The sequence below is a fragment of the Biomphalaria glabrata genome, chromosome 9 (assembly GCF_947242115.1).
Source record: "Biomphalaria glabrata chromosome 9, xgBioGlab47.1, whole genome shotgun sequence".
NCBI classification, from domain to species: Eukaryota; Metazoa; Mollusca; class Gastropoda; family Planorbidae; genus Biomphalaria; species Biomphalaria glabrata.
This window is the reverse complement of record NC_074719.1, coordinates 8,335,578-8,361,938: the sequence shown is the minus strand read 5'-3', so window position 1 is coordinate 8,361,938 and position 26,361 is coordinate 8,335,578. Positions and strand designations below refer to the sequence as shown.

The following is a 26,361-nucleotide window of genomic DNA, read 5'->3' as shown; positions in this document are numbered from 1 at the left end:
GTCCTTTAGTTTGTTCTGTGCCAAACCCACCACAGAAACATTATTGTTATAAATTAAGTTGAAATTTTTTATATAAAGAGTCCCCTTTCAGACCTTGCGATCTAAATGGTTGTTCCTAATCATTTCATCTCCTGGTCATTTCATCAAATACTCGGTAACAATTGTAAAAATGTATCAAATTAACAATATTTCATATATTTATTTTCATTTATATGACAACAAAAATGACTTATTAAATAAAAATATAATAAAATGTCATTTAAAATATATACAAATGTAACGTCTATAGATATAGAGATTATTAAAAAAAATGTTTTTTTTTGCAGGTTAATTAAAATCAATAAGATTGACTATTGATAGAAGGTACAGAAGACGATCCATAGATTCGTATTGCTGTACAACATTCTTTGTAAGTTCTTGGCCATTGTTGCATATTTCTTGAAGTCAGCGTTTATTAGAATAAATAAAGCATTACATCTGGGTTTGAAATGACACTCATAATCAAGAAAGAACAATTTACAAGTAAAGATATCTTGAGGGATGGCCGTCAAAAGAAATCTAATCTAATCATTCTCATCTCTCATAAGATTTTTCCTACTTCCACCACACTTTGGCCTTTGATCATTACATAACGCAATATGAACAGGGTAATATTGATATCCGTTACATCAAGAAGAAACTATTTGACTAAATACAACTCCGTTTTATAATATATTATTTCATTTCTCTACAAGTATAAAAAGAGGAGGAGGAACTTTAATAACATATCCAATATATAAAAAAAAAACATTCTAAATAAACATATTTATAAATTAGATTAAATCAGTGCTTAAAGACAAAGCCTAAAAAGCTTCTTTAACTTGTTCAGGGGGAGGAAAGATTTTGTTTACTAATAAAGGGATCTTGCTGGAAAAATTTGGGATCCATTGAGAATAATAGGACAATAGTCCAATCACCCGCTTTTGTGATTTAATACCTAGTGGTGGAGGTAGATTTCTCAAAGCCCAAAATCCTTTTTATGAACCAAGCAGTGTTTTTTCAAATATGAAGCAAGAGAGAATACTTTTCCACATGTGTCACATTTAAATGGTTTTTCACCAGTATGACTCTGTAGGTGGACTTTCAAATTATATAAAAGTGCAAATCCTTTCTGACACATTAAACATTTAAATGTATGAATCAGTTGGTGTTGTTTGAAATGAGTAGAGTTAGTAAATCCTTTCTGACATATTTGACATTTAAATAGTTTTTCACCAGAATGAATCAGTTGGTGTTTATTTAAAGATGAAGAACTAGATAATTCTTTTCCACATGTGTCACATTTAAATTGATTTTCACCAGAATGAATCTGTTGGTGTTTTTTTAAAGATGAAGAATTAGATAATCCTTTTCCACATGTGTCACATTTAAATGGTTTTTCACCAGAATGAACAACTTGATGTTGTATCAAATGATGAGACTGAGAAAATCCTTTCTGACATATTGGACATTTAAATGGCTTTTCACCAGCATGAATCAGTTGGTGTTTATTTAAAGATGAAGAACTAGATAATTCTTTTCCACATGTGTCACATTTAAATTGATTTTCACCAGAATGAATCTGTTGGTGTTTTTTTAAAGATGAAGAATTAGATAATCCTTTTCCACATGTGTCACATTTAAATGGTTTTTCACCAGAATGAACAACTTGATGTTGTATCAAATGATGAGACTGAGAAAATCCTTTCTGACATATTGGACATTTAAATGGTTTTTCACCAGTATGAATCAGTTGGTGTCTTTTCAAATGACTAGGCTTATAAAATCCTTTCTGACATATTGGACATTTAAATGGCTTTTCACCAGTATGAGTCAGTTGGTGGAGTTTCAAACTATAAGACTGAGAAAATCCTTTCTGACATATTAAACATTTAAATGGTTTTTCACCAGTATGAGTCAGTTGGTGTTTTTTCAAATTACTAGACTGATAAAATCCTTTCTGACATATTGGACATTTAAATGGCTGTTCACCAGTATGAGTCAGTTGGTGTAGCTTCAAAAGACCAGACTGAGAAAATCCTTTCTGACATATTTGACATTTAAATGTTTTTTCACCAGTATGAGTCAGTTGGTGTTGTTTCAAATTACTAGAATTACAAAATCCTTTCTGACATATTGGACATTTAAATGGCTTTTCACCAGTATGAGTCAGTTGATGGAGTTTCAAACTATAAGACTGAGAAAATCCTTTCTGACATATTGGACATTTAAATGGTTTTTCACCATTATGATTCAGTTGGTGTTTCTTCAAACTACTAGAATGAAAAAATCCTTTCTGACATATTAGACATTTAAATGGCTTTTCACCAGTATGAGTCAGTTGGTGGAGTTTCAAACTTTGAGACTGATAAAATCCTTTCTGACATATTGGACATTTAAATGGTTTTTCACCATTATGAGTCAGTTGGTGTATCTTCAAACTACTAGAATGAAAAAATCCTTTTTGACATATTGGACATTTAAATGGTTTTTCACCAGTATGAGTCAATTGGTGTAGTTTTAAACTTTGAGACTGAGAAAATCCTTTCTGACATATTCGACATTTAAATGTTTTTTCACCAGTATGAGTCTGTTGGTGGTGTTTCAAACAAGAAAAATAAAAATATTCTTTCTCACATATTTGACATTTAAATGTTTTTTCACCAGTATGAATCCGTTGGTGGAATTTAAAATTAAAAGACTGAGTAAATCCTTTCTGACCTATCTGACATTTAAATGGTTTTTCACCAGTATGAGTCTGTTGGTGTCTTTTCAATTTGGAAGAATGAAAATATTCTTTCTGACATATTTGACATTTAAATGGTTTTTCACCAGTATGAGTCTGTTGGTGTTGTTTCAAATTAGAAGAATGAAAATATTCTTTCTGACATATTTGACATTTAAATGGTTTTTCACCAGTATGAGTCTCTTGGTGTCGTTTCAAATTGGAAGAATGAAAATATTCTTTCTGACATATTTGACATTTAAATGTTTTTTCACCAGCATGAATCAACTCATGATTTTGTAATATTTTAGAGCTAGAAAACCTTTTTTGAGAAATTTGACAAGTAAAAAGTTTATTTATTTGATGATTATCAGTGCACGTAGAATTCTCGGTCTTATCTGAAACAGTTTCATTGGATAGGCTTTGTTCCATATGATCATTCATGTCCTTTACAAATACATTTGTTGAAGTCATTTCTTTGTCTTGCTTTGTGATTTTTATCTATGAAAAAAAAAATGTATTAATAAAATGCAATTTGAATATGCACGATTTAACATTGTTAGTTTAAAACAAGAGCCACTCATACACTGAATAGGTAAAGTTGTCTAAAAGTGATTTTTAAACAGGCATTAAATAGAAGAATATTGATTTTGTGCACTGCAATTCAAGCATATAAGCAGTAAAGTTATTATAAGCAGTAATCAGTTAGGCATTAAAATTTTCTGAAGCAGCTAAAAAAGTTTCTTCAGTGTATTTTAATCATTGTATATTTCCAAGGCTAAAAGATTGTTGGTGCCATTGAATATATCTAAAGTGAATTATTGTATTGTAAACACAATCATAGAAAACTTATCCCAAATAAGACTAAGACTAGCCTCTTCCAAAAACTTCCTATAAACATTATTGTTATAAATTTAGCTGAATTTCTTTTTATAAAGAGTTCCCTTTCAGACCTTGCGATCTAAATGGCGGTTCCTAACTTTTCATCTCCTGGTCATTTCATCAAATACCCAGTAATCATTGTAAAAAGTGTGAAATTAACAATATATATATAAATCTCTTCATGGCTCAAGAGTTTGGACAAGAAAAAGAGTAAAGAAAAGATCACTCTTATTTCTGTGGATAGAGTTATTATATGAAAAAACGAAAGGGGGGGAGTACAAGTAGTATTCACATGTCGCTACGGATGGCTGCCTGGTCGTGCGGTTTGCGCGCTGGACTGTCAAACCCTGCCTGCTCCCATCCCCCTTCGTCCTGCAGGAGATTTGGACTAAGAAGAACATCCAAAACATGTAAAACATTTTACAAACAAACATTTTAGAAACACTAAATAGCAGCGCCCGACTTAACCATTGTGACCAAGAAGTCATGGAAAGAGAACAAGTAATCTTGTATATTCACCCGTCACTAAATAGCAGCGCCCGATTTAAGCATTGTGACCAAGAAGTCATGGAAAGAGAACAAGTAATCTTATATATTCACCCGTCACTAAATAGCAGCGCCCGATTTAAGCATTGTGACCAAGAAGTCATGGAAAGAGAACAAGTAGTCTTATATATTCACCCGTCACTAAATAGCAGCTCCGGATTTAACCATTGTGACCAAGAAGTCATGGAAAGAAAACAAGTAATCTTATATATTCACCCGTCACTAAATAGCAGCGCCCGATTTAACCATTGTGACCAAGTAGTCATGGAAAGAGAACAAGTAATCTTAAATATTCACCCGTCACTAAATAGCAGCGCCGGACTTAACCATTGTGACCAAGAAGTCATGGAAAGAGAACAAGTAATCTTATATATTCACCCGTCACTAAATAGAAGGGCCCGATTTAACCATTGTGACCAAGAAGTCATGGAAAGAGAACAAGTAATCTTATATATTCACCCGTCACTAAATAGAAGGGCCGGATTTAAGCATTGTGGGGTCCTATGCGAAACAGATTTCATGGGGCCAAGTTTAGGTAGGGAAGCGGACAATAAGTGAAATTTAAGACTATTAGAAAATAAATTTGTCTATGCATTCATTCATTCTTTACTACGTACAGAATTACTTCATGAGCCTTGCATGAAGCAAAGTCATACAGTATATCATAATAATAGATCCCGCTCAATAGCAAGAATTACCAAATGTTTCAATCTATTTTTAAGAATTGTTGACCTCAAGTAATTCTTTATTAGTTTGAGGCGCGAGAAGCTTCTTTCACAAGATTACACAATTACGGCTAATGCATAATGCTGTTTTTATTTATCCCAAATAGGATTGGTGTTTTCCATATTGAATGACACCTCAAAATGACAATTTTTTTCTATATATTGCCTTATATTTTAAGGACTTTTGGTATATTTTGCAAAAACTGGTGATTTCCAGGAGCTCCTGGTAAATTGACAGGAGGGCAGGAAATCAGTTTTAATTTATAAAATGGTTTAATTTAATAATTTATACATCTTGAATTAGTGCGGATCCTATGAAAGTGCGGATCCTTTGAAAGTGGGGGCCCACTGCGGCTGCATAAGTTGCAGTGGCTTAAGACAGGCCACGCAAAATAGCATCGTATTCTACACCGCTGGTCGACTAGTTTCATATTTTTATTTTCATGTACATAACAAAAAGAATGACACATTAAATAAGAATTGAAAAATCAAGAGATAAGTTATCAGCGGCATGCTCATAAGTAATCTAATCGTTCTCATCTCTCAAAAGATTTTCCATATTTCCACCACTACTTCCTTTGATCATTACATAACGCTATATGAACAGGATAATATTGATATCCCTGACATTAAAATGAAACAATATGACTAAATACAACCCTGTTTTATAATATATGATTTCATTTCTCTACAAGCATGAAAAGAGGAGGGGGGAACTCTATAAACTCTTTAATAACATATCCAATATATCCAAAAACATTCTAAATACATGGTCAAGAGGCTAAGTACGCTTGAACTTGGCTTGGCTACCAATGAAGGGGACTCGAGCTTCGACACCCGACTTGGGCAGAGTTGTATTTACTGAGCACCTAAAGGCAGCACGGAATAACCTTCTCCTAGATACCCCCTCCCCCCACTGGTCCACAAATGAGATTGGACCAAAGCGCTTGAGCATGCTATAAGCATGAAGTATGACCAGAGATGAAGTGACCAATGATGAAATGACCGGTCATCCTAAAGGGCTGAAGCTATAAAGGTCATCTGTTTCTGTAACTCACAATTAACAAGGTTGTCATATAGCCAGCACAACGACCAAGCTCTTTAATTTTCCCCTACTAATGTCAGGTATACATTAGATTTAGCTGAACTTAGAGGCCCCCAAAAGATTCCCACATTTAAAATCCCAGTCCACATCAGGATTCAGACCCGTACCCTCTTCAGTTCAGAAGCAAAACACTTTACTGCTCAGTTACAGTACCTCCTAATTTTTTTATATACCAATATTCAAAGCCAAAAAGATTCCAGTAGTGTTAAAACTAAGATATCTCTTTTCTAGCATTTAATTTAAAAAAATCAACAGTCTCTTACCTCACTCATTGATGACAGTTCTGCGACAGATATGTGTTCAGTTAGTTTTAAGTTCGGCAAAATAATAGGCACCGGATAAAAGTTTCTGTCTGCCTTTTTTGACATAGCCAGTAGTCTTGATGCTAAGGACAATGGTTCATCACTTTCAGTAGTACAAGACATTTTTATCTCCTGCTTTAGAACATCATCTGCCTGTAAGACAAAGAAATTTAATTCATAAACTACTAACTACAAAAAAAAAATATTTGTTATAAATAGGAATGTAAATATTAAACAAATTTCCACATTGAAAATAATTAGCACCAACATTCCGCTGTCCTACTTATTTCTAATTTCACAAATTAAACCCTGAAATTATACTAGTTGTTACGACACAAGACTCTTCGAAATAATAATACACTCTCAGGTTATTACTCTATAAATACTTTAATATTACAACAAGTTATGTAAATACGAACATTTCATTTCTCTTCCTGTCAATTTCTCCCTGCTTCCCCTTTTAAACATCCCTTCCATTCATTACACAAATTCGCACCATTTTTCATGCACACCCTGCTGCGCTACAACCATAACACCCCTTGTTTGCCAAGTTCGATGTACATCAAACGCATTTTAAATATCAAATAAAATTATAAACCACTGTTCAATATAATTATATTATCTTCATTAATTCTCATTCTTTTAAACCATGTAAAAACCAACAACAACAAAAAAAAACCTCCAACAGCAAAATTAAACATCACCATTCTCCACATTATTATTTTAGGTTCAAAATTACTTACATCCATCCCAATGTATAATGTCTAGACTTCCCCAACGAACCAATCAGAGTAAATCTCATAAACTTATAAACTTAATCTTATAAACTATAATTAACTATGTAACTGTAATACTATATTTTACATTTCTAACAATGGTTTCATCAAATTCTCAATATAACATCATATATTAATATCTCGACACCTCACACATGTAACAAAGCTTCGTCAATCCATACAGTCTTCGATTACATATACATGTAATATGTGTATTTACAAAATGTTCCAATCTCTTATAGATGTCTATTCATTACACTGCTATTCATTGTGTTCTCACCAAAATGATTTTACTGACATTATTCTTTTGACCAACCAACAGAAACAAAATTGACGTGGCCTAGCTGCTTTCCTTACTTCCATTTCTTTTCCTTCTTAGGTACACCATGATAATGTGTCAGCCATCACATTGTCTTTCCCTGGTATTGTCCTGACCTCAAAGTTATAATCCATAAGTTGTAATGCCCACCTGGCTATTCTGTTGTTCCCTAGTTTATTTGTATTAATGAAGGCTATGGGAGCGAGATCCGTCCATAGTTCAAATTTAGCTCCCATTTGATAGAACCCTAATTTTGTTATACACCATACAATAGCTAGTCCTTCCTTTTCAATGGTGGCATATTTCAACTCAGCTGCTGTCAGTTTTCTACTCACATATAAAACAGGATGTGGGACACCATTCCATTTTTGCATTAGACAGCCACCTATTGCAATGGTTGATGCATCCGTAGCCAAAATAAATTCCTTAGTATTGTCAGGTAATTTCAAAATCGGTGCTCCAGAAAAGAAAGTTTTAATTATGTCCAGTGCTTCTTGACATTGTTCCATCCACACTATATTGTTAGGTTTTCCTTTCTTTGTTAGATTTGTTAGTGGTTCAATTATTTCTGAAAAATTTGAGATAAAGTTTCTATAAAAGTTGCATAGATCCAAAAGGCTTCTAATTTGCTTCTTTGTCTTTGGTACCTTAATGTCCAATATTTTTGAGACTGTTTCTTCCAGTGGTGTAATGCACTCATTTTTAATCTTATACCCCAAAAATGAAATTTCACTGACACCAATTTTTATCTTTGTTGGTTTCAATGTTAAATTGTTTTCTTTGATAATTTTAAAAACTTCTCCAAGGCTTTGTATATGCTCATCCCATTGCTCACTAAAAATGCATATATCGTCTAAATAACAAATTGTGTCTCTTCTATGGCTGAATAATTTGGCCATCATTCTGTTAAACGTGGCTGGAGCATTTACCAAGCCAAAGCTCATCACATTCCATTGATATATTCCCGAAGGTGTCTTAAATGCAGATAAAGGTTTAGCTTCTTGTTTTAGAGGTACTTGCTAGTATCCTCTAGACAAATCCAAAGTGCTAAAAATCTTTACATTTTTTAGCTTAGTAAACATTTCTTCTGCTTGTGGCATTGGAAATGGATCATATTCTGTGACTTTATTCAACTGTCAATAATCCACACACAATCTTTAGTAGCCACACTTTTTTTTAACAAGCACGACTGGTGCAGCACATGGTGAGAGAAACTCCATTCACCGTGACATCCTTCCATGTTTGTCTACTTTCTGTTACCACTGTATCTATTGATCTAAACTTTTCCTCTGTCTCCGTTTCTTCCGTCACACAGGTACTCATTGCCATTGACTCATCTTTACTCCTTTCTTCACTTCTTTGTCTTGGTGTAAACTCTTTTAACTAAACATCCCTTCCATTCATTACACAAATTCGCACGATTATTCATGCACACCGTGCTGAGCTACGACCATAACACTTGTCAACTTTTAAAAACACCCAAAGTAACAATTAGATACTATAATTGAAAAAAAAAATGTTTCACTAAATAAAGAAGCTGTACATCATCATTAATGAGTATTATATAATGACACAAAATTCTTTCATAAATAATTGTCAACACTAAAAGCTTATAAAATGTTTTATTTCTTTATTTTCAACTACTGAAACTTCTGTTTATAGAAATAGATAAATAGATAAAACACAGAGTAAAGGCATCCAGAGACTATCCCTCTTGAAAAGATTAGCTGGCACAGATTGGGGGAGCTAATCACAACATCCTGAAAAAGACGTATACCAGTTACATAAGACCTGTACTAGAATATGGTGCCACAGCATGGGGCTCAGCAGCCCAAACAAACCTAAGAAAAACAGACAAGGTTAAAAATAATGGTCTAAGGATAATGACAGGAGCAATCAAAACAACACCCATAAAAGCTATGGAGGAAACCACTGCCCTGATTTCTCTGGATGAAAGAAGAGAAATAAAAATCCTTTCCCAATTCACTAAATTGGAAACCTTGTAGAGGCATCCACTCATAACAAAAATCCACAAAACTGGCACAAAAAAAAACGTCTCAAAAGGACCAATTTCATACAGGAATCTCTAAACCTAAAAAAGAAACACCAACTTGAAAAAATTACTCTGGAATCCTTGATACACTATAATGAATCTCCACCCTGGGACGAAAGCCCTCTTCCTACTATAAGGGACCATATTGAAAACATAAAAAGAAAATCTGATTACAGACCAACAGAGCTCAAGAAAATAGTGAACTGTTTTCTACATACCAATTATCCAAGCAATCAGTGGATCAGAGTTTACACGGATGGCTCATCCCATAAAGCCACCACAAATGGTGGAGCTAGAATACTTATCGAATGGCCAGATGGAGGAAAACTAGAAAAATCCATTGCAACTGGAGAGCTCTCTGACAGTCACAGAGCAGAAAGGGAAGCACTAGCACTAGCTGCTACAATGCTAGCAAATCATCCAAGTTCCCCACACAGTCAGATTGTCTTTCTAACCGATGTGAAAACAACTCTCCAAAGCTTGCAAAACTCTGATTCCTCTTATATTAAAAAACTCATAACAGCACTTACAAAGCTCAACAACTACAGCTAAAAACTATTATTCAATGGATACCAGCTCATATATAACTAGAAGGAAATGAGAAGGCTGACACACTCGCCAAGAGTGGGAGAACTAACTCACAAATAAACTCTGCACTCTATCCAGAAGAATTGAAGAAATTAATTGTAAATAAAATAAATGAGAAATGGACGAGCTCTCATCCAAATCACAAGAAAGATGACCTTACTATAAGCTATCCCGACAAGACCAACATCTAATCTTTCGACTCAGGACCGGACACAACAGAATGCGACAACACATGTACCGGAAGCTCAAAATTGGAACCAGTGAAATCTGCCCATGTGAGGTATCACCAGAGAATGCCGACCACATCCTCCAAAACTGCTCTCTTTACCAAGAGGCCCATATAAGACATTGGCCCCAAATCACCCCAATAGAAAGAAAACTATATGGAGAACTCCCTGATTTGGAAACCACTGTGCAGTTCATCTCATATATTGGTCTAGTCATCTGAACACTCCAACATAACAATGAGAACGAAGAAGAAGAAGAAGTATATAGTTTATATTTCAACCATTACTCCTTGATAATCAAAATACTAATATTGTTATGCACTTTCTTACAAAAGAGTTTGCAATATTAGTAAATCAATCAAAATCAATTTTTATTATAGATTTAAGCTTGTCATTTCAAATTCTTATTTCTACTTAATATAACTTCCTTCACCTATCACTTAGTCTGTTGAACTGTTGGGGCACCACACAAAATCTGTTGATCATCTTTTCCCATTCCTCTCTTGTCTTTTGCCTTGGATAGAATTGCTTTCAATGACAGGCCTGTGCATCCTTTTATGTTTTTTTTCCTATCACTTTCTCTATCTGCCTCTTCTTTTTCCTGGTACTACTCCCTGAAAGCCCTGAAGACCCAGTGATATGACCATAGGGTTTAAGTTTGCATCTTTTGATTAGGTCATTGTGGGCTCCAATCACTATATTAATCCTGATTCTAATCTCTTCATTTGTGATGCAGTCTTTGTAAGTGATACCTAGGATCTTTCTTTAGCATCTCAATTCCATTGCTAGGATGCTCCTCTCGAGATCCGCAGTCAGTTTCCAAAATTCGCAGGCATGTAAGAATGTGAAGGTGATCAGTGAGCTCATCAGTCTGATTTTAGTGTCTACAGCTATGCCTTTGTTTAAACACCACCCCCTCAAATAGTATAGCAGAAGCAGTTTTCCAGAGCAAGGCCCTAGGAGCCACATGTGAGAGATTTAGGGGTTGGAAAGTGACCAGTAAGGCAATCCAAAGGTGCAATATGCTGGACCATCAAAGGTACTACCCATTTCCAGCTCACCCTATGCAGTAATTCATGTAAATATAAAATAATCCATCGTGGTACTACTCATTAGACAAATGTAGTCCACAGTCTGATGCGGCTATAAACAAATGATAGCTTTAGTTGCTGACCAGGCTATAGAGCCTAGTGTAAAGCTTACATGCAAGAAGAAGTTGTAATATAAACTTCTTTGTTTGTAATTTATTCTGAATAAATAGAAGACCAACTCTAGAGATTATCATATCATGACTTCAAATAATCTTATAACGATAATATTCTAACTATATATTCACTTATTATTGAAAATGTATGACTTTGATTGCTTTCTAGCTTAGTAAAATTACACTAAAATACAAACCAATGAAATATGAGATTAATGAAAGGACTGCCTAGTATGGCTGATGAAGAATACTTTAAGATTTCTCTGTATGTAATAAGCATTATTTATATTAGCTTTCTGTTATTTTTACTCATTGTGCACCTTTCTTATACTAGTAACTATTTTATTAAATGTATTACCTACTATATACTAGAAATGAAATACCTGATACCCTGGGGTCACATTACAAGTTTGATCATGGCTGTAGTTTTCAAATGGCTGCATAGAAGAAGTTACTTCATCTCCTTCAGTCTTTTCAATTTTTACATGTGACAATTTCATGACTGTGTTATCAAACATATTTTATTCAGACTTTCTTTCTTCTCATGTTTTATTACATTGCCCAGGTCAAGACTGGACTCATGTTCTATATCAGCCATCAGTGATACTTTGATGTCTTCTTCTTCTTCAGATAACAGTATTAACAAATATTTTTGAATTTGGTACTTTACTTGTACCTTTTACTAGCAGCATGGATTTCAACAATGCTTCAATTGGTCCATTAACAATGTTACTGAAGAAAAAAGAAATGAGAGAGATTAAGTTAGATTAGAAAAAATAAATAGGGGTGACAACTAGTTCTTTCAAGGAAAATAGAACAAATGTTCAGCATGGTTATCAGAAGTGTCAACACAGTAAATGTCTACACAGTAAATGTCTGTGTGGTGCAAGGCACACATCCTGAACTAGAAGGTAACAAACAACAAGTGTTACAATTTCTTGTGTGTCAATCCTTTACATTATTGAATGACATTGCTGCTGTCTTAGAGATTTCTACAAACTTAATGGATGTATGTGTAAATGTAAAGAAAGATCCTTGAAACTGATGATTTTAAATACAAAAGGAGAAAAACAATGGTGGTCCAAAGATGCAGCATTTAAAAAGGTCTTCGGGTCGCTCTTAAATAAACAATTATCTCTCTAAATCAGTATTAAATTCTAGTGCTTGACAAATTTGAAAAGAATAGTGTATTAAAAGAAGACCCAGTATCAAAATACATAGCATTCAAAGATGCTTTACAACAGCATTTGTTTTCTTACATGTCTTTGAACTTACCACACCTCTTTCAAATTACCTTGAAACAAATAAAATGGATGTTTTGAGAGCATCTATTCTAATATGATGTGTATAACAAAACCAAGATCAAAAAAAATTTTGAAGTGGTGTAGAAAGATAATGCAAGGAAACAGGAAAATGATTATATAACTCTCGATGCTCAAAAAAAGCTTAAATGAAATTCAGGACCTTCTTGCCAACATTTGCAGATCAGTTAGTGTAGTACAGACTAGTTCAGAGGTTAGTTGGGTGTGGTTTTGCACTGTTTCAGAAGATCTGAACAGTGAGGATACCATCGCATACAGAGGCTTTGCTGGCAGTTATGTCTACTTATCAATCATCTTATGTTGACTATAGTTTTGTTGAGTTCTGTTTGGGTGGATATTTCATCTAGCTGAATCTACTTTATCTCTAGCTCATTCATTGTGTGTGGGTAATTCAAGTAATTGGATAGTCAAGACATCTACTGATCTAGATCTAGAAATTAGACACAAGGTCTAGAGAAAGTAGAGACTAGAGACAGAAGAGTGACTAAGTCTAGTAAAGTAAGACACTAACTAACTTCATGACACGGTGTAAGAGTGTATAGATCTATCCTAGATCTATATTATATATAGTATCAGTCACTTACAGTGTGTCACTAAGACGACTTAGTCTAGAATATTAGTTTACGTGACTAGATACGCAGAATCAGGTTTCTCTTATATTTTAAGAATATGCAGAAAAAAATGCAGATTATAAATATGTAGTTTGAATTTTCCAGAGATAAATAATTTTTTAAAATATATGTATTTAATTAATTTCTTATTACTGTATATTGACAGGGGACACGACAATTCGTTCACTGACATTTCGTTCACAGACAAATCGATCACAACTTTTTGTTCATGCGACTATTCATTCACGCAACATATCGCTCACCGACTCTTCGCTCACAGACAACTTGTTGTTGGTTGGTTCACGACAAATCGTTCACTGACAAATTGTTCATCATTCACTGGATAGTAACATATTGTTAATATTATATATTGCCCCTTTTTTAATTTGTATACATTAAGACTTTTGTAGCTATTATTTCCAAAATTTTTTGGAAAAAAAAAAAATGTTCCAAACGAGCCTAAAAAAAAATTATTATTCAAGTACCAATGAAGCTATAGTAACATATTTGGTATCAAAGTAATGGTAGATACAAATTATAATCTAAATAATATGACCCTAAAAAAAATGGATGCCAGCTTTTGAACTTCTGAGACCTAAATATAGATTTTGATCTTTGCATTACTGTTGAAACATCATATTAGACTATTGACATCTTTTTGAAAAAGAAATGTAATAAAACAGTCAATAAAAGATGATGAATCACTGATTATATTATTATTTTTACATGGCTTTTTAGTCAGAAAAGGGAAAAAATATTGCACTATTTCTACCAATAACAATAGATACCAGTACTAAATCTATCAATCAAATGTACTCAAACATTATGTACAAATGAACCAATGGGATATATATCTAGATTTGTCTTCTTTTTATTTGCCTAGAACATCTTTCATTCTAATACTAGACCAGTGCAAGACATAGGCTAGCGAGAGATCAAAGCGTAAATCTCTAACTAGATGAAGGACAATAAAAATTCTAATTCATTATACCTAAGATCTAGACCTACATCATTATTACTATTCCTTTGTAATAAATTATAGATCTAGAATAGTTTTATATTTCACTTTTATTAGTAGTAAACCTTTAAGAGTACTTACAAGAGAGATTGCAACTTGAACCAGTATAAGTAGGCCTATATTCAAAGTGATGATTTTTACCCATAAACAATACTAAATAACAATTGCTACAAAATATCCCAAGAAAAGGCCCTGGTGGATGAATATTGGATTTAGATCTACCATTTCTGTTGTTTTCATTTATCTTAGGCTTAGATCTATAGGGATCTACCTAGGTGTAAAGATAAAAGCATAGATCCAGTCAACCTTTATCTACATTCCAGACTTAGCCTAAGCATAAGGACAGTCACAATACTAGATCTATCTAAATCTAATTCTAAATGCTAATAATGCCAAAGTCTGTTTCATCCTAAGCTAAATGTAGATCAAGATCTAAATCTTCATTATTACTATTCAATATTCATAGAAGTATAAATAGAACAATTATAAAGCTTCTTCAGTTGTAAAAATTGTGGGTGTGTCTTGGACAAGCAAAAAAAAATGAAGCATAGCCATGATGTTGTAGATTTTTACAGATAAACAAAAAAAAAAGAAAATGGGCAAAGAATCAGAATGCCCACAGTGGATGATTATTTGATGTATGGTAGATTCTTATAACTGAACACCGACTTTTGGGAACTAGGTCAATTTTTTATTTTATTTTTTTATTTGGTGAAGGTTTAACTTACAAAAAAACTGAAAGCAGATTCTTATTCTGCAAACTAAAGGACAATAAAAATAGCTGTGTTACTTTGTATTTCCACCCATAGTCAAGATTTTATTTTAAAATAAATTGGGTCACTTCATGCTCCTATTTTGAACGCAGTTTTTGGGCTTTCTCCTTTAGTTGAACAGTGAGCAGCGGTGTTGAACACTACTATGTAATTGCTAATAAATTATATCTGTGTTACTTAAAAATTATTTAGATTGTAGTCAAAGAAGTAGATTCACGTTTGCAATATGTATTTATAGTCTATTTCCTCATATACTCTCTCTCTCTCTTTATATATATATATTTTATTTTTTTTTTATTTAAATACCTATATAATCTATGTGTAGAAATAGACAGAAATAAATTTATATAGATTATAGAGCTATAATTTAATTATTTTAATTTAATAAACATGATATTTTCTACTAGGCTACTTATATTTTCTCTCTGTCTTTCTTTTATTTCCCATCCAAGGACCCTCTTCTTGTTTTCATAATTTGGATGTTCGTTTTGTGACACCTTAACACCCCTCCCTCCCATAGATGCTTATAATTCTTTTCATGACTTTCTCCCCCTTCCCTCCACTGCCTGTTGGATAGTTTGTGACACTACACGCTGAGTGTATACCTCTCCTCACCGCCAGCTTATTTGCTGGCGTGATCACCTGCAGTGGGCATGGTCTCTGGCTTCAAATTAGCAGCCTGCACTTTTTCTTTCATTCATAAGTTATATATTCTAGATATCTCGATCTAGGTCAAGTTTATTCATTGAAAAAATAATAGATTTATTAATCCCAATAATATCTCTTATTACGATTTTGCTGTGTTCAAAAAGGAGAAAAAGCTGAATTCATTATTATTTGTTTGAACACCCCCTTTTTAAATTTTATTTAACAGCTAACAGTATAAATGTGATTGGAATATCTTTCTAAATATGTTTGGAAGCTTATTTTGATATGCCCATCAGCCTACAATTAAGCAGGCTCATAATTTAGCCTTCATCCCTTATATGGGTATGAATTGCCGGGGGAGGTTAAAACAACAGCTTTACATACATGGATACAGAGAATCTAAATAACTGCCATCTGCTTTGGAAAAACGGAACAAAATTACCGTAACTTATCTAAAATTGGACATGTGCAGTCCCAAAACGTCATTTTTAGCTCCAAACATAAAAACAAATGGATTACAAACAAAAAAAAAGTGACCCGTTCAAAAAGGAGAATTGGATGGAGTGTTCAAAATATAAGAACCTCCTCTAGATTGACTAGATCTACCATTTCCTTTCTTTTTATTTATCATAAGCTTTGATCTAGAGAATCTAGAGATACATATAATATGTACAAATAATGTAGATCTATATAATAATGACATCATAGGTAAAACTTTACATCGCAGGACCCTAGTTTTTCAGGTCAATTATTTGGCAGCTGTCTATCCGCACGTATGATGACGTACTGACGTGACCTCACCTGCTCGCGCGCAGAGCGCGCCCGGTCACTGCCCTCTCTCTCTCTCTCTCTCTTCTTTTAGTACGTTAAATCGTAGATCTATGTAATATAGATTTAGATTTTTTTGTACAATTTATTCTTGGAAAAACTATTAATGTTTAGATGGTATTTTATGTTTTTAATTGGGGAATTTTAATTAATATATTATTAATTAATTACAGACCTACGTATCTTTGCTAAAAAAATATTATAAATCTAATCGTGATAAATCTAATCGTGTGTTAACTGTTTTGTTTCTTTTAAATACGTATTGAAATACATTTTTTTCTGCTCTCGTTTTTTTTTTAGAGTATGTAATCTTATTTTTCTACTTTAAAAATAATTATAATTATTAAATATGCAAGCAAAAAATGTGTATTTTGTATATTTTTAGGTTTGCGGAAATATAGGCACAGGGTTGACGCACTGCCGTAAATCCATAACTGGATTTTTATATTACGAGTACGCTAGAAATGGACATTTTGTTCACCATGACGAGGTTGCCGACTGTCTCCTTCTGTCTTGAAAGACAAAGGATGTAAATAATGCACTCACATGAAAAACTAGTTTGTGTTTCTTTTTGAGTCCACGAACAATCGGATCTTACTAAGTAAGCCGATTCCGAAGCGGCAAAGTTAGCCACTGTTCGTGTATCTGAATGCTCCTGTTTCAGGGCTATCTAACAGGGCTGCTTTCTTGTGCATCCCCTTCTTTATGGCAACTTCATTTCTGTCGCTATCAGCGAGGTTCGTACCAGCACGCTCAGTTTGTTCTGTTGTCCATCCTGCGCGATGTTCTCAAACTATTTGTTTATACCTGTAGTCGTCAAAGTTCACTTGCAGACATCTCTGTTGTTAAATCTTGTACGTTTCTTGGATGACAGTGAAGAGGAAGATAATATTTACAACAGACTGACTACCATCATACTCGACAGACTTAAAAAGAGAAAGATAGGGACGGCCCAGGAATATATGGCGCCGCAATTTGGAAGCAGATGTCAAGCAGATGGGCAAGACGTGGGGACAGTTGGAGAGACACGCCCAGAACCGAGACGCCTTGAAGAAGCTGGCTGGTGGCCTATGTCCCATAAGGGACCACAGGCAGAGATGAGATGATGATGGTCAACCATGTACATCTAATAATAGGCTTGCAATTCTTTGCACTATAAAAGGTTTGAATATTAGAAAGTTCTTCAACTTCGTACGAGTCAAAACGTTGATTTGGAATAAATAAATAAAAAATACGAGCAAGAGCATTATGAATCAACTGAATTTGCTGGGTATATTGGTGGTGAAACGCAGATATCTCAGGCCTGCTCAGTCACGGTGAAAGACGGGGCATTTGAATACTTTTGTCCAAGCATATGGAATATGAAAAGTGCCTTTATCGGCTTCATCAGTCTGTAGATGAGAGGCTCAGAGAAGAACAAGCAGGCTTCCAAAGAGGCAGAACATGTGCAGAGCGGATCTTCGTTCTACGAAATATCATAGAACAAAGTATTGAGAACCAATAATGGCTAACGATCAGTTTCGTAGACTTTAAGAAAGCGTTTGATAGTGTCCACCGAGAATCACTATGGAAAATAGCTAGAGAATACGGCATCCCAGAAAAAATCGTCCAGATCCTACGACACCTATACAGTCAGTCTAGTTGCTGTATTAAAACAGAAGAATGCACAACAGTTTTTTAGTATCGAGACAGGTGTGTGTGTGGGGGGGGGGGCTGAGCCGTAAGGGTAAACTACAGACAGAGTGCGTCAAAAAAATGTATATACACTTTGAACTGTCATAGACAATTTATTTCCCGTTCTACAATGCTAAATTTCAGCACATGGAAAGCTTAATGTCTAATTAGAAAAATAAATGTGAAGGTGGTTCTGTACCACACACAGTACCGGAGTGGCAAGGAAGTAACTGCAACATGGCGGACGTGCGTTTGAGTTTTGAAGAGCGGAAGCAGATAATAAAGTGGTATTGAAAGTTTGAGAATGTTGCTGCGGTTCGAAGACAGTGGAGACGTGAGTATGGTACAGAACCACCTTCAAGGTTAACAATTACACGTCTACGAGACAAATTTGAAATTCACGGAACAGTGTGTGATGTGCATAAAGGTCGATCAGGGTGACCTCGTACAGCTACAAGTGATGAGTCCACAACTGCGGTCTTGGAATTGTTTCGGCGTTCACCTCAAAAATCGGAGGATAAGCTTTTTTTCGCTCAAAGTTCCTCTAGTCCTGTAGCCCAGATGGCCCGCTCTGAGTCAATCGGCTGGTCGCGCTGAGCTACCAGCATAGGTCATCGACCTAAAGGGTCAATCATGGAGCAAATGTATCGGACACATGTCGGATGCAGCAGCTGACTCGGTAAAGCACCGGTATAGCCCTGGTGGGTTCATTCTGAACACCCGAATGGCTCGACCCTTGTTGGACTCGATGGCGGGTGGGGAGCACAAGTGATGAACAGCCACAATTGTCTATGGACAACAGAAAAAAAAACTACTTGCCCCAGATTTATGTCTGGGCAAGAAAGGAAGAATGGAAGAAAGAAAGAAGGAGGGCACAAGAAACTCTATCAAGCCATCATTTCTGGTGGCCAGGTGTACAGAAGAGGGGAAAAGCCTAACAAAGATGAGACCTTTTCTCATCTACAATGCATTTAAGGCAGTAGCTGGAGAGCCCAAGAGTGTATCAAAGTTGCACGAGTCATCTGAACTTCTCGTAGAAGTTGATAGCAAGATACACTCTAATGGGCTTCTACGATGCAGAAAAATCTGTGATCTCCATGTGGAAGTCATGCCACACAAGAGTATGAACATTCGATGTCTATGCACCTGAGATGAACCCCAATTGGTAACAAGACTGGAAGGATTAGTCCTCCCGTAGAGCCTTGGCGAGAAACTCTTCTGTTAGGCGTAGTACCTTCAAGCTCCCATACAGGTTAAGTGACTGCAGACAAACTATCCCGCAGCTCTCGGAGCTGCATACACTCTTGCAAGAGACGCGCCACTGTCTCCACCGACTCTCCACAGTGTCGGCAACGGGCATCAAAATTTGGCCGGAACCTGGCAAAGTAAGCACCAACAGGGCAGTGCCCCGTTTTACACTCAGACGTAGGGCCTGGGGTGCTTGCCCCATTTGCTACACCCTATGGCCGCTATTGCTTCTTATCTCTCTTCCATTTTCTGCTTAGCTCTATTTTAAGAAAAACTTTCTTTTGGAAAATTTAGAATTTATACAAAATTATTCAGTATAAGAGTAAAAATTGAGATGAGTTCTGAACCCTAATATTCTTTATCTAGTCGCCTATTTGCAACCTTTACTCAATCTGATATTTTCTATTGTATTAATACATTTGGGACTATCACTCACAATTTATGCTTGAATCCTAAAAATGCCAAAAATTTAGAGTATAATCTAATTGGTCCACTTAATTTTTCCTCCCACATTTTTTTTTTTTTGTTTAGAGCTTGGAATTATAGTTCTGTAACAAAAAAAAGTTACAAACAGGCCTGTTGAACAAAATGTATCTCTTACAAATGAGATTATTACTTAGGTGTCTGTGAGGGTGGGTCGGGGTTGGTAGGTGGTGGGGGGGGGGGGCTCCATTCTGTCTAGCGCTATGTCATGTCCAATGGGGAGAAATGGAGGAAAGGAACGACGTAGGTATTAAGAGGATTGACCTTAATTACTGGATGGCATAGATATGTTAAAAAAAAAAGTGGACAAGATTAGAGGGCGATAGCCACATAGCCGTAGGGAAAGAGCAAACATTCGCATGTATGTAAATAGAATGTATGTACGGCGTACCGGCACCTTTTTCAATTTTGGGAAAAAATATTACTTCTCTTGTATTTTAACGTTTATTATTAATTTATTAGTGAGTACCGGCACCTATTTCTTTAGAAAAAAAAAAGCACCGAATAGAAGTAAGTATGATGCTGATACCATCCCCTTACCAGGCTAATTGACCCCACTTTTTATTTGGGGGGGGGGGGGGGTCAATATGTCCGTGTTTTATGGCCGACCGTCTAGCGAGTTTGATAGCAGACGTGAGAAGAACTATTGCGCCGGAGAACAGAGATCCTATACGTTGGTTACGGTAAGACACAACGCCGACGGGGCAGTAAAGCACGCGCGTAGCAAATAAATAGGAAATGGTGAAAATGTTTCAAATAACTATACCAATGGGATTTTTATATAGCTTATTTAAATAAACACACTTTTTATTTAATTATTCTAATAATTAGCTAGATAAATAAACAAAATCTACGTATCTCTCTTTCTATGCATCCATTTATCTATCCTCTCTCTAACTTATCTCTCTCTCTCTCTATCTATCCCTCTCTATCTATCTATCCTTTATCTATCCCTCCCTCTCTCTCTCTACCTATCTATCCTCTCTCTGTCTAACTTATCTCTATCTATCTATCCCTCTCTCTCTCTCTCTACCTATCTATCCTCTCTCTGTCTAACTTATCTCTCTCTATCTATCCATCTCTCTCTCTATCTATCCCTCTCTCTCTCTACCTAACTATCCTCTCTCTGTCTAACTTATCTCTATCTATCTATCCCTCTCTCTCTCTCTACCTATCTATCCTCTCTCTGTCTAACTTATCTCTCTCTATCTATCCATCTCTCTCTCTCTATCCATCTCTCTCTCTACCTATCTATCCTCTCTCTGTCTAACTTATCTCTCTCTCTCTATCTATCCTTTCTCTATCTATCCCTCTCTCTACCTATCTATCCTCTCTCTGTCTAACTTATCTCTCTCTATCTATCTATCCTTTCTCTATCTATCCCTCTCTCTACCTATCTATCCTCTCTCTGTCTAACTTATCTCTCTCTCTATCTATTTATCTCTCTATCCTTTATCTCTCTACCTCATCTCTGTCTATATATCTAAAATGTTTCTTTTTAAAAGCTATACAGTTGAAGATACATGAATCTTTTTAAGTAATAAATGTAGGTTTACATACTCAATACATACAATACATCATGAGCCCGCAGGCCATATAAGACAGATGGACATGTTGCGTAACTCCCTCGCCACATGCTAGACTGTCAACATCCACCCATCCCTTCCTATCACACCCCCTGCTGTTTTTTCATGTAACCCTCACTTAAATGGTCAAATCACACACATTTGGATAACCCATGACAGATTTGCATGATTGGTTTGTTTGTCTTAAGTCACGTGTCCACGTTTTAGTTAGGGCAGTTTATTATCAAGCTATCCAACAGTGAACATCGCATCGTCGCTTTCCCTTTTTTATTTCTGATTGATTCGGATACAAAACCCAGTGTGAGTTTCAATCTTTTCAATTCTTTAGTTGTCTCATATAGTTTCATGTCATGACATAATAGATTCCGTTAGCTTATCTGCTTCTCACTTTCCCAACTGATTATTTTTTTCATAGTTTCCTATTCACTTAATGCTTACTTTATTACATTGGAAGTTACAACTTACGTCACTTGACTTTGTCTCTATAAATATTTCTTTGATCATAAATTGGTACCTAGCTGTAATTCACTTAAACATCAGTGTAGAAAATGGGGAGACATATGTTATCATTATCTATTAATACAGTTGATATCAATTCACTTCACTGGTTTTATGTAAAAGCCTTAGAGTTGCTTCTAGTCTCACTCTAGTGTAGCTGAAATAAGTATTTAATTTAATTATGACATTTGCGAAGTCTATGTGGACATAAAAGTAGTCGCTATAGTTTAAATATATCATTTTTCTTACATACAACTAATGATGTAGCTCGAAACTGTCTATCCCAAATTAATACCGAGCGCTCATTTATTATCGGTTCCCGAAGACAAAAGTGGACATCATGGTCATGGTAATCTATGTATCTTTCTTTACACAAAAGCCTCTATACAATTAATATTTGAGCGTTGTATGTTTTACGGTGGATTTCACAACTTGAAATAATTAAAAAAAAAAAAACATTTGTAGAGATCTGGCAGAAATAAGACCACTGTTCAATGAAACTGGATTTTTTTTAGTTGTGGGGTAAATTTTTAGCGTGTTATTTCCACTGTGACTCCAGTGTAGGCCTACTTTCTTAAATTTTATGCTTGAGAGCCACACGTTAGAACTGAATCACAAATATTCTTATATTTGAACATCTTCTAGTTTAGGCTTAGCTTTCATCTCTTTTTTTTATATCTATATTCGTTTATACGGTTTAAATGCAACTGCAACTTATTTCATTTACATCAGCACTGAGCCTTTGTATTGTATAGCATATGTCTCCTCTACCGGCTTTAAATAAAAAAAACAAAAAAAAAACAGTTACATTTTAGTTAAAATGCCGGTAACTCCTCCGTTGTCTGGTTCCAAGTCCAGAATGTGAAAGGAGGAGGGGCGAGCATATGTTAGGCTACACACTACTCTTCATAAACATCTAGCGGTATACCCATCTAGCTACTGTTATTGAAAATGCGTGGATTTCAGATAAATATCTGTACTTATAAGGAAACCCATTCAGTTTAATTTAATTTGAAAATAAAATAAAGAATATGTTGCACATATACGAAACCCAATATGATTGGTTTACTTCATAGACTATGGTTTACTTTAATTTTAAAGTAAAATTACATTAAATCAATAAATTAAAAAATAATAATTTAGGTCTGTAAAACATTACAAATGAAAAAAAAATAGTGTCAGCAAAAATATATAAATATAGGCCTATAACCCGTACATATATAATATATAGGATAACGGTACCAGACATTTGTGACACAAACAAACAAAAAAAAAACAAATTAAAAAAATAAAGATTAATTCATTCTCATTATTTATTTTTTATAGCCTTTTAAATATTTTTTTTATTACATAATATAGATCCAGAGTTTTCATATCATTAGCGAATGACTATTATAGATCTATCACGAACTATTAGGCCTACATGATACTACCGACACCGTCTAGCCGGTAGTGACCTTGTGACCTGATTACCGTAGCGATAGACAGCGCGGTGCTGCCACTTGCGTAACATTCTTCATAAGGGTCCTGCGATGTAAAGTTTTACCGACATCATAATCATTATTTTATCATAAATGTGATTAATAATGATAATCTAAAAAAAAAATGACTAAATTCCTAATCAAAGTAATATACTATTATTAAATATACCGTTATATTGTGTATGAAATTACCACTCTGGATTTGTGATAAAACTAGCGTAGTAATGGCGACGTTTTTATAAATCTTAAAAAAAGTAAAAATAAATGTCTAAGTCTAAATAAAGCCAAAAGCTTCTAATTCCTATGTAAACAAAGGATGAAGAACTCTTTTATAAAGTAAAAATAGTTCCACTGTTGCTAGTTAAAAAGTTTAATTTAAAAATGCAACAAAACAAAGGTAGGGTATAAACGTCTATGGCAGGGGTTCTCAGACTGTTGGTCGAAATACGAATTGCCAGAGGTCGCCAAAGACAGGGCCGGCCTTAGGCCACTGCAGCCTATGCGGTCGCAGTGGGCCTCGCGCTTTCATAGGCCGGCGCTAATTGAAAGTGTACATTATTAAATTAAACCATTATAACGTATATAAAATAACAGGGGTTTTCGCGACCTCCTGATTTTCCTAGGCCTTCAGGAAATCTCATGAAAAGGCCAAAATATACGATAAAGTCCTGATCTTTTTTTTGAATTTCTTCAAATCTCCTGAAGAATAGACAAAATTGACATTTTGGGGTGCCAATAAATAAAAAGTGGCATTGCGAGCTTTCATTTGATAACAATTTATTGCAAAGACGAAAGTAGGAATATTTTCTAATAAAAAAAAATGTTTTTGACATTATGCTTATCCCTATAGCCAGACTAGGCCCCGCGCGATCCGTCTCGCATAGGCCAAAGACCATCGAAAAAATGAATTGTTATTGTCTATTTTTGTATTGTTGTATGTGTGAGCGGGGGGGGGACGCAGAAGAGTGGGGGGATTGTAAAAAGGGGACGCCGAGCATAAAAGTTTGAGAACCGCTGGTCTATCGGATAGACGGGGATAGACGTTCCGTGCGTTTAGGGACAGACAGACCGTCTATGGGATAGACGCTCCGCACTGAATGAGTGAAGAGTGTCCATTCAAGGTGCGCAACTCTCGTAATAAAATGGATAAAGTGGGAGATGATTCATAACTCTTTTCTAAGCGCAGTGCCAATACATTAGCAAGATTAGAGATTTAATAAGATGTACAAGCATATACATTTCGCATCAAATTGCAAAATATATACGAAAATTTCTGGAAATCTCCTAAATTTATTAAAATCTCCAGAAAACTCATAAAAATCTCCTGAAAAATCAACAAAATTGTCATTTATAGGTGTCATTCATTGACAAAAACGCTAATCCTACGCGCGATAAAAGAAAAAAAAAAGGCATTGTCAGCTTTCGTGTGATGAAATGTAATAAACTGGCGAATATTCACCCTAATCAGAAGTTCCAATAACTTATTTACTTTTCAGTCACTGGCATATAAATGTGTCATATGTTACAAGGTTCGTTATGTTAAGTAAATTTGATCGCAATTTTGTACTTTGAATAAAATTCAAAGTCAAATTTATGTTCTAATACAAAATCTTAATTTTCACTTATTATCCAGAATAGGCCCCGCGCAATCAGTTTCGCATAGGGCCCCGTAATTGCTAGGACCGGCCCTGTATACAAGGTTGCGTCAAATGATCGATTCAGCAACGTAGCAATAATATTGTGAACATAAGTTAATGCAATATATAAACATGCACATATGCAATGGTTATGTTTCTTACTTACGACAGTGAGAAATACACAATGTAGCCTACACATTAAACAGAAATGAAATAAGCAAAATCCAAATAATATTATTCAGCAAGAAAATACACAAACTAATTAAGGTGGAACTGTGAGTAAGTTCGGCTTACCACCAGGTATTCCTCTAGAAGTAGGAATAAATTATTAATAATAATAATATTATAATAATAATAATTATATAAGTTGTTTAATAATAAAAAAGAAAAAAAAATTTTTACCTGTTTTTAAGTATTACATTTAATGTGAAGGGTGTGCCTGTTTTTGAGAGCAAATACGATCTAATCGAGGCTCCAGAGCCGACAAACAAACTCGCATTTCATCGTCTATTGTAAGAAGTCTCTTTCTTTTCTTAGACTTTATTTCAGTCAGTGCTGAAAATCTAAACTCACAAAACAATGATGATGCCAATGGAAGAATTATTTTGATCGCTTTGATTGCAGGATATAACTTGTTGATTGAAATCCAAAACACATCCAGGCTTTTCTCGGCAAAACTTGACTTAAGAACTGCATCGTTTTTTTAAATCTATGAGCTGCTCTGCTTCTTCAGTTGTCAGATTTGTAGCTACATTGTTTCCAAATGGATAGCTGATCCATCCATATTCATTACTTCCAACTGTTGGAAAGTAATGCTGCAATGCTGACTGCAGGTGTGTCAAAGTGTCCAGAATTTTGGGGGTGATTTCTTTATTTGAAGCACATTCATTGTAAGTAGGAAAGCAGTCGAACACTCCTTACGAGATCTTACTTTGACACAAAGACAATTTTTCACCAAATGACTTCAGTATTGAGGATCTCGTGATGATTGTTTCCGATGGTCCTTGAAGACTTAAATTCAATGAATTTAATTTGTCAAATAAATCAGAGAGAAATGCCACCTTAACCCACCAGATCTCGTCAT

At 34.8% G+C, this 26,361-nt stretch overlaps 1 protein-coding gene across 5 annotated transcripts; it reads right to left on the bottom strand.

Moving 5' to 3' along the window:
- Positions 1 to 227: 227 nt before the first annotated feature.
- On the bottom strand, positions 228 to 23,953 carry LOC106061954 (zinc finger protein ZFP2-like). 5 transcript variants are annotated; one of them, XM_056041351.1, is made up of 5 exons: positions 23,810 to 23,952; positions 13,667 to 13,742; positions 11,854 to 12,202; positions 6,265 to 6,456; positions 229 to 3,244 (listed from the first exon to the last, which is right to left on the bottom strand). In XM_056041351.1, exons 3-5 carry the CDS (start codon positions 11,986 to 11,988, stop codon positions 998 to 1,000), a joined length of 2,574 nt encoding a protein of 857 aa, XP_055897326.1. In that variant the 5' UTR covers positions 11,989 to 12,202; positions 13,667 to 13,742; positions 23,810 to 23,952; the 3' UTR covers positions 229 to 997. The 5 variants fall into 5 exon arrangements, with proteins under 5 accessions (XP_055897328.1, XP_055897326.1, XP_055897324.1 ...); XM_056041349.1 differs by lacking the exon at positions 13,667 to 13,742 and having other exon boundaries at positions 23,810 to 23,953; XM_056041352.1 differs by lacking the exon at positions 13,667 to 13,742 and having other exon boundaries at positions 23,833 to 23,952.
- Between the last annotated feature and the right edge of the window lie 2,408 nt (positions 23,954 to 26,361).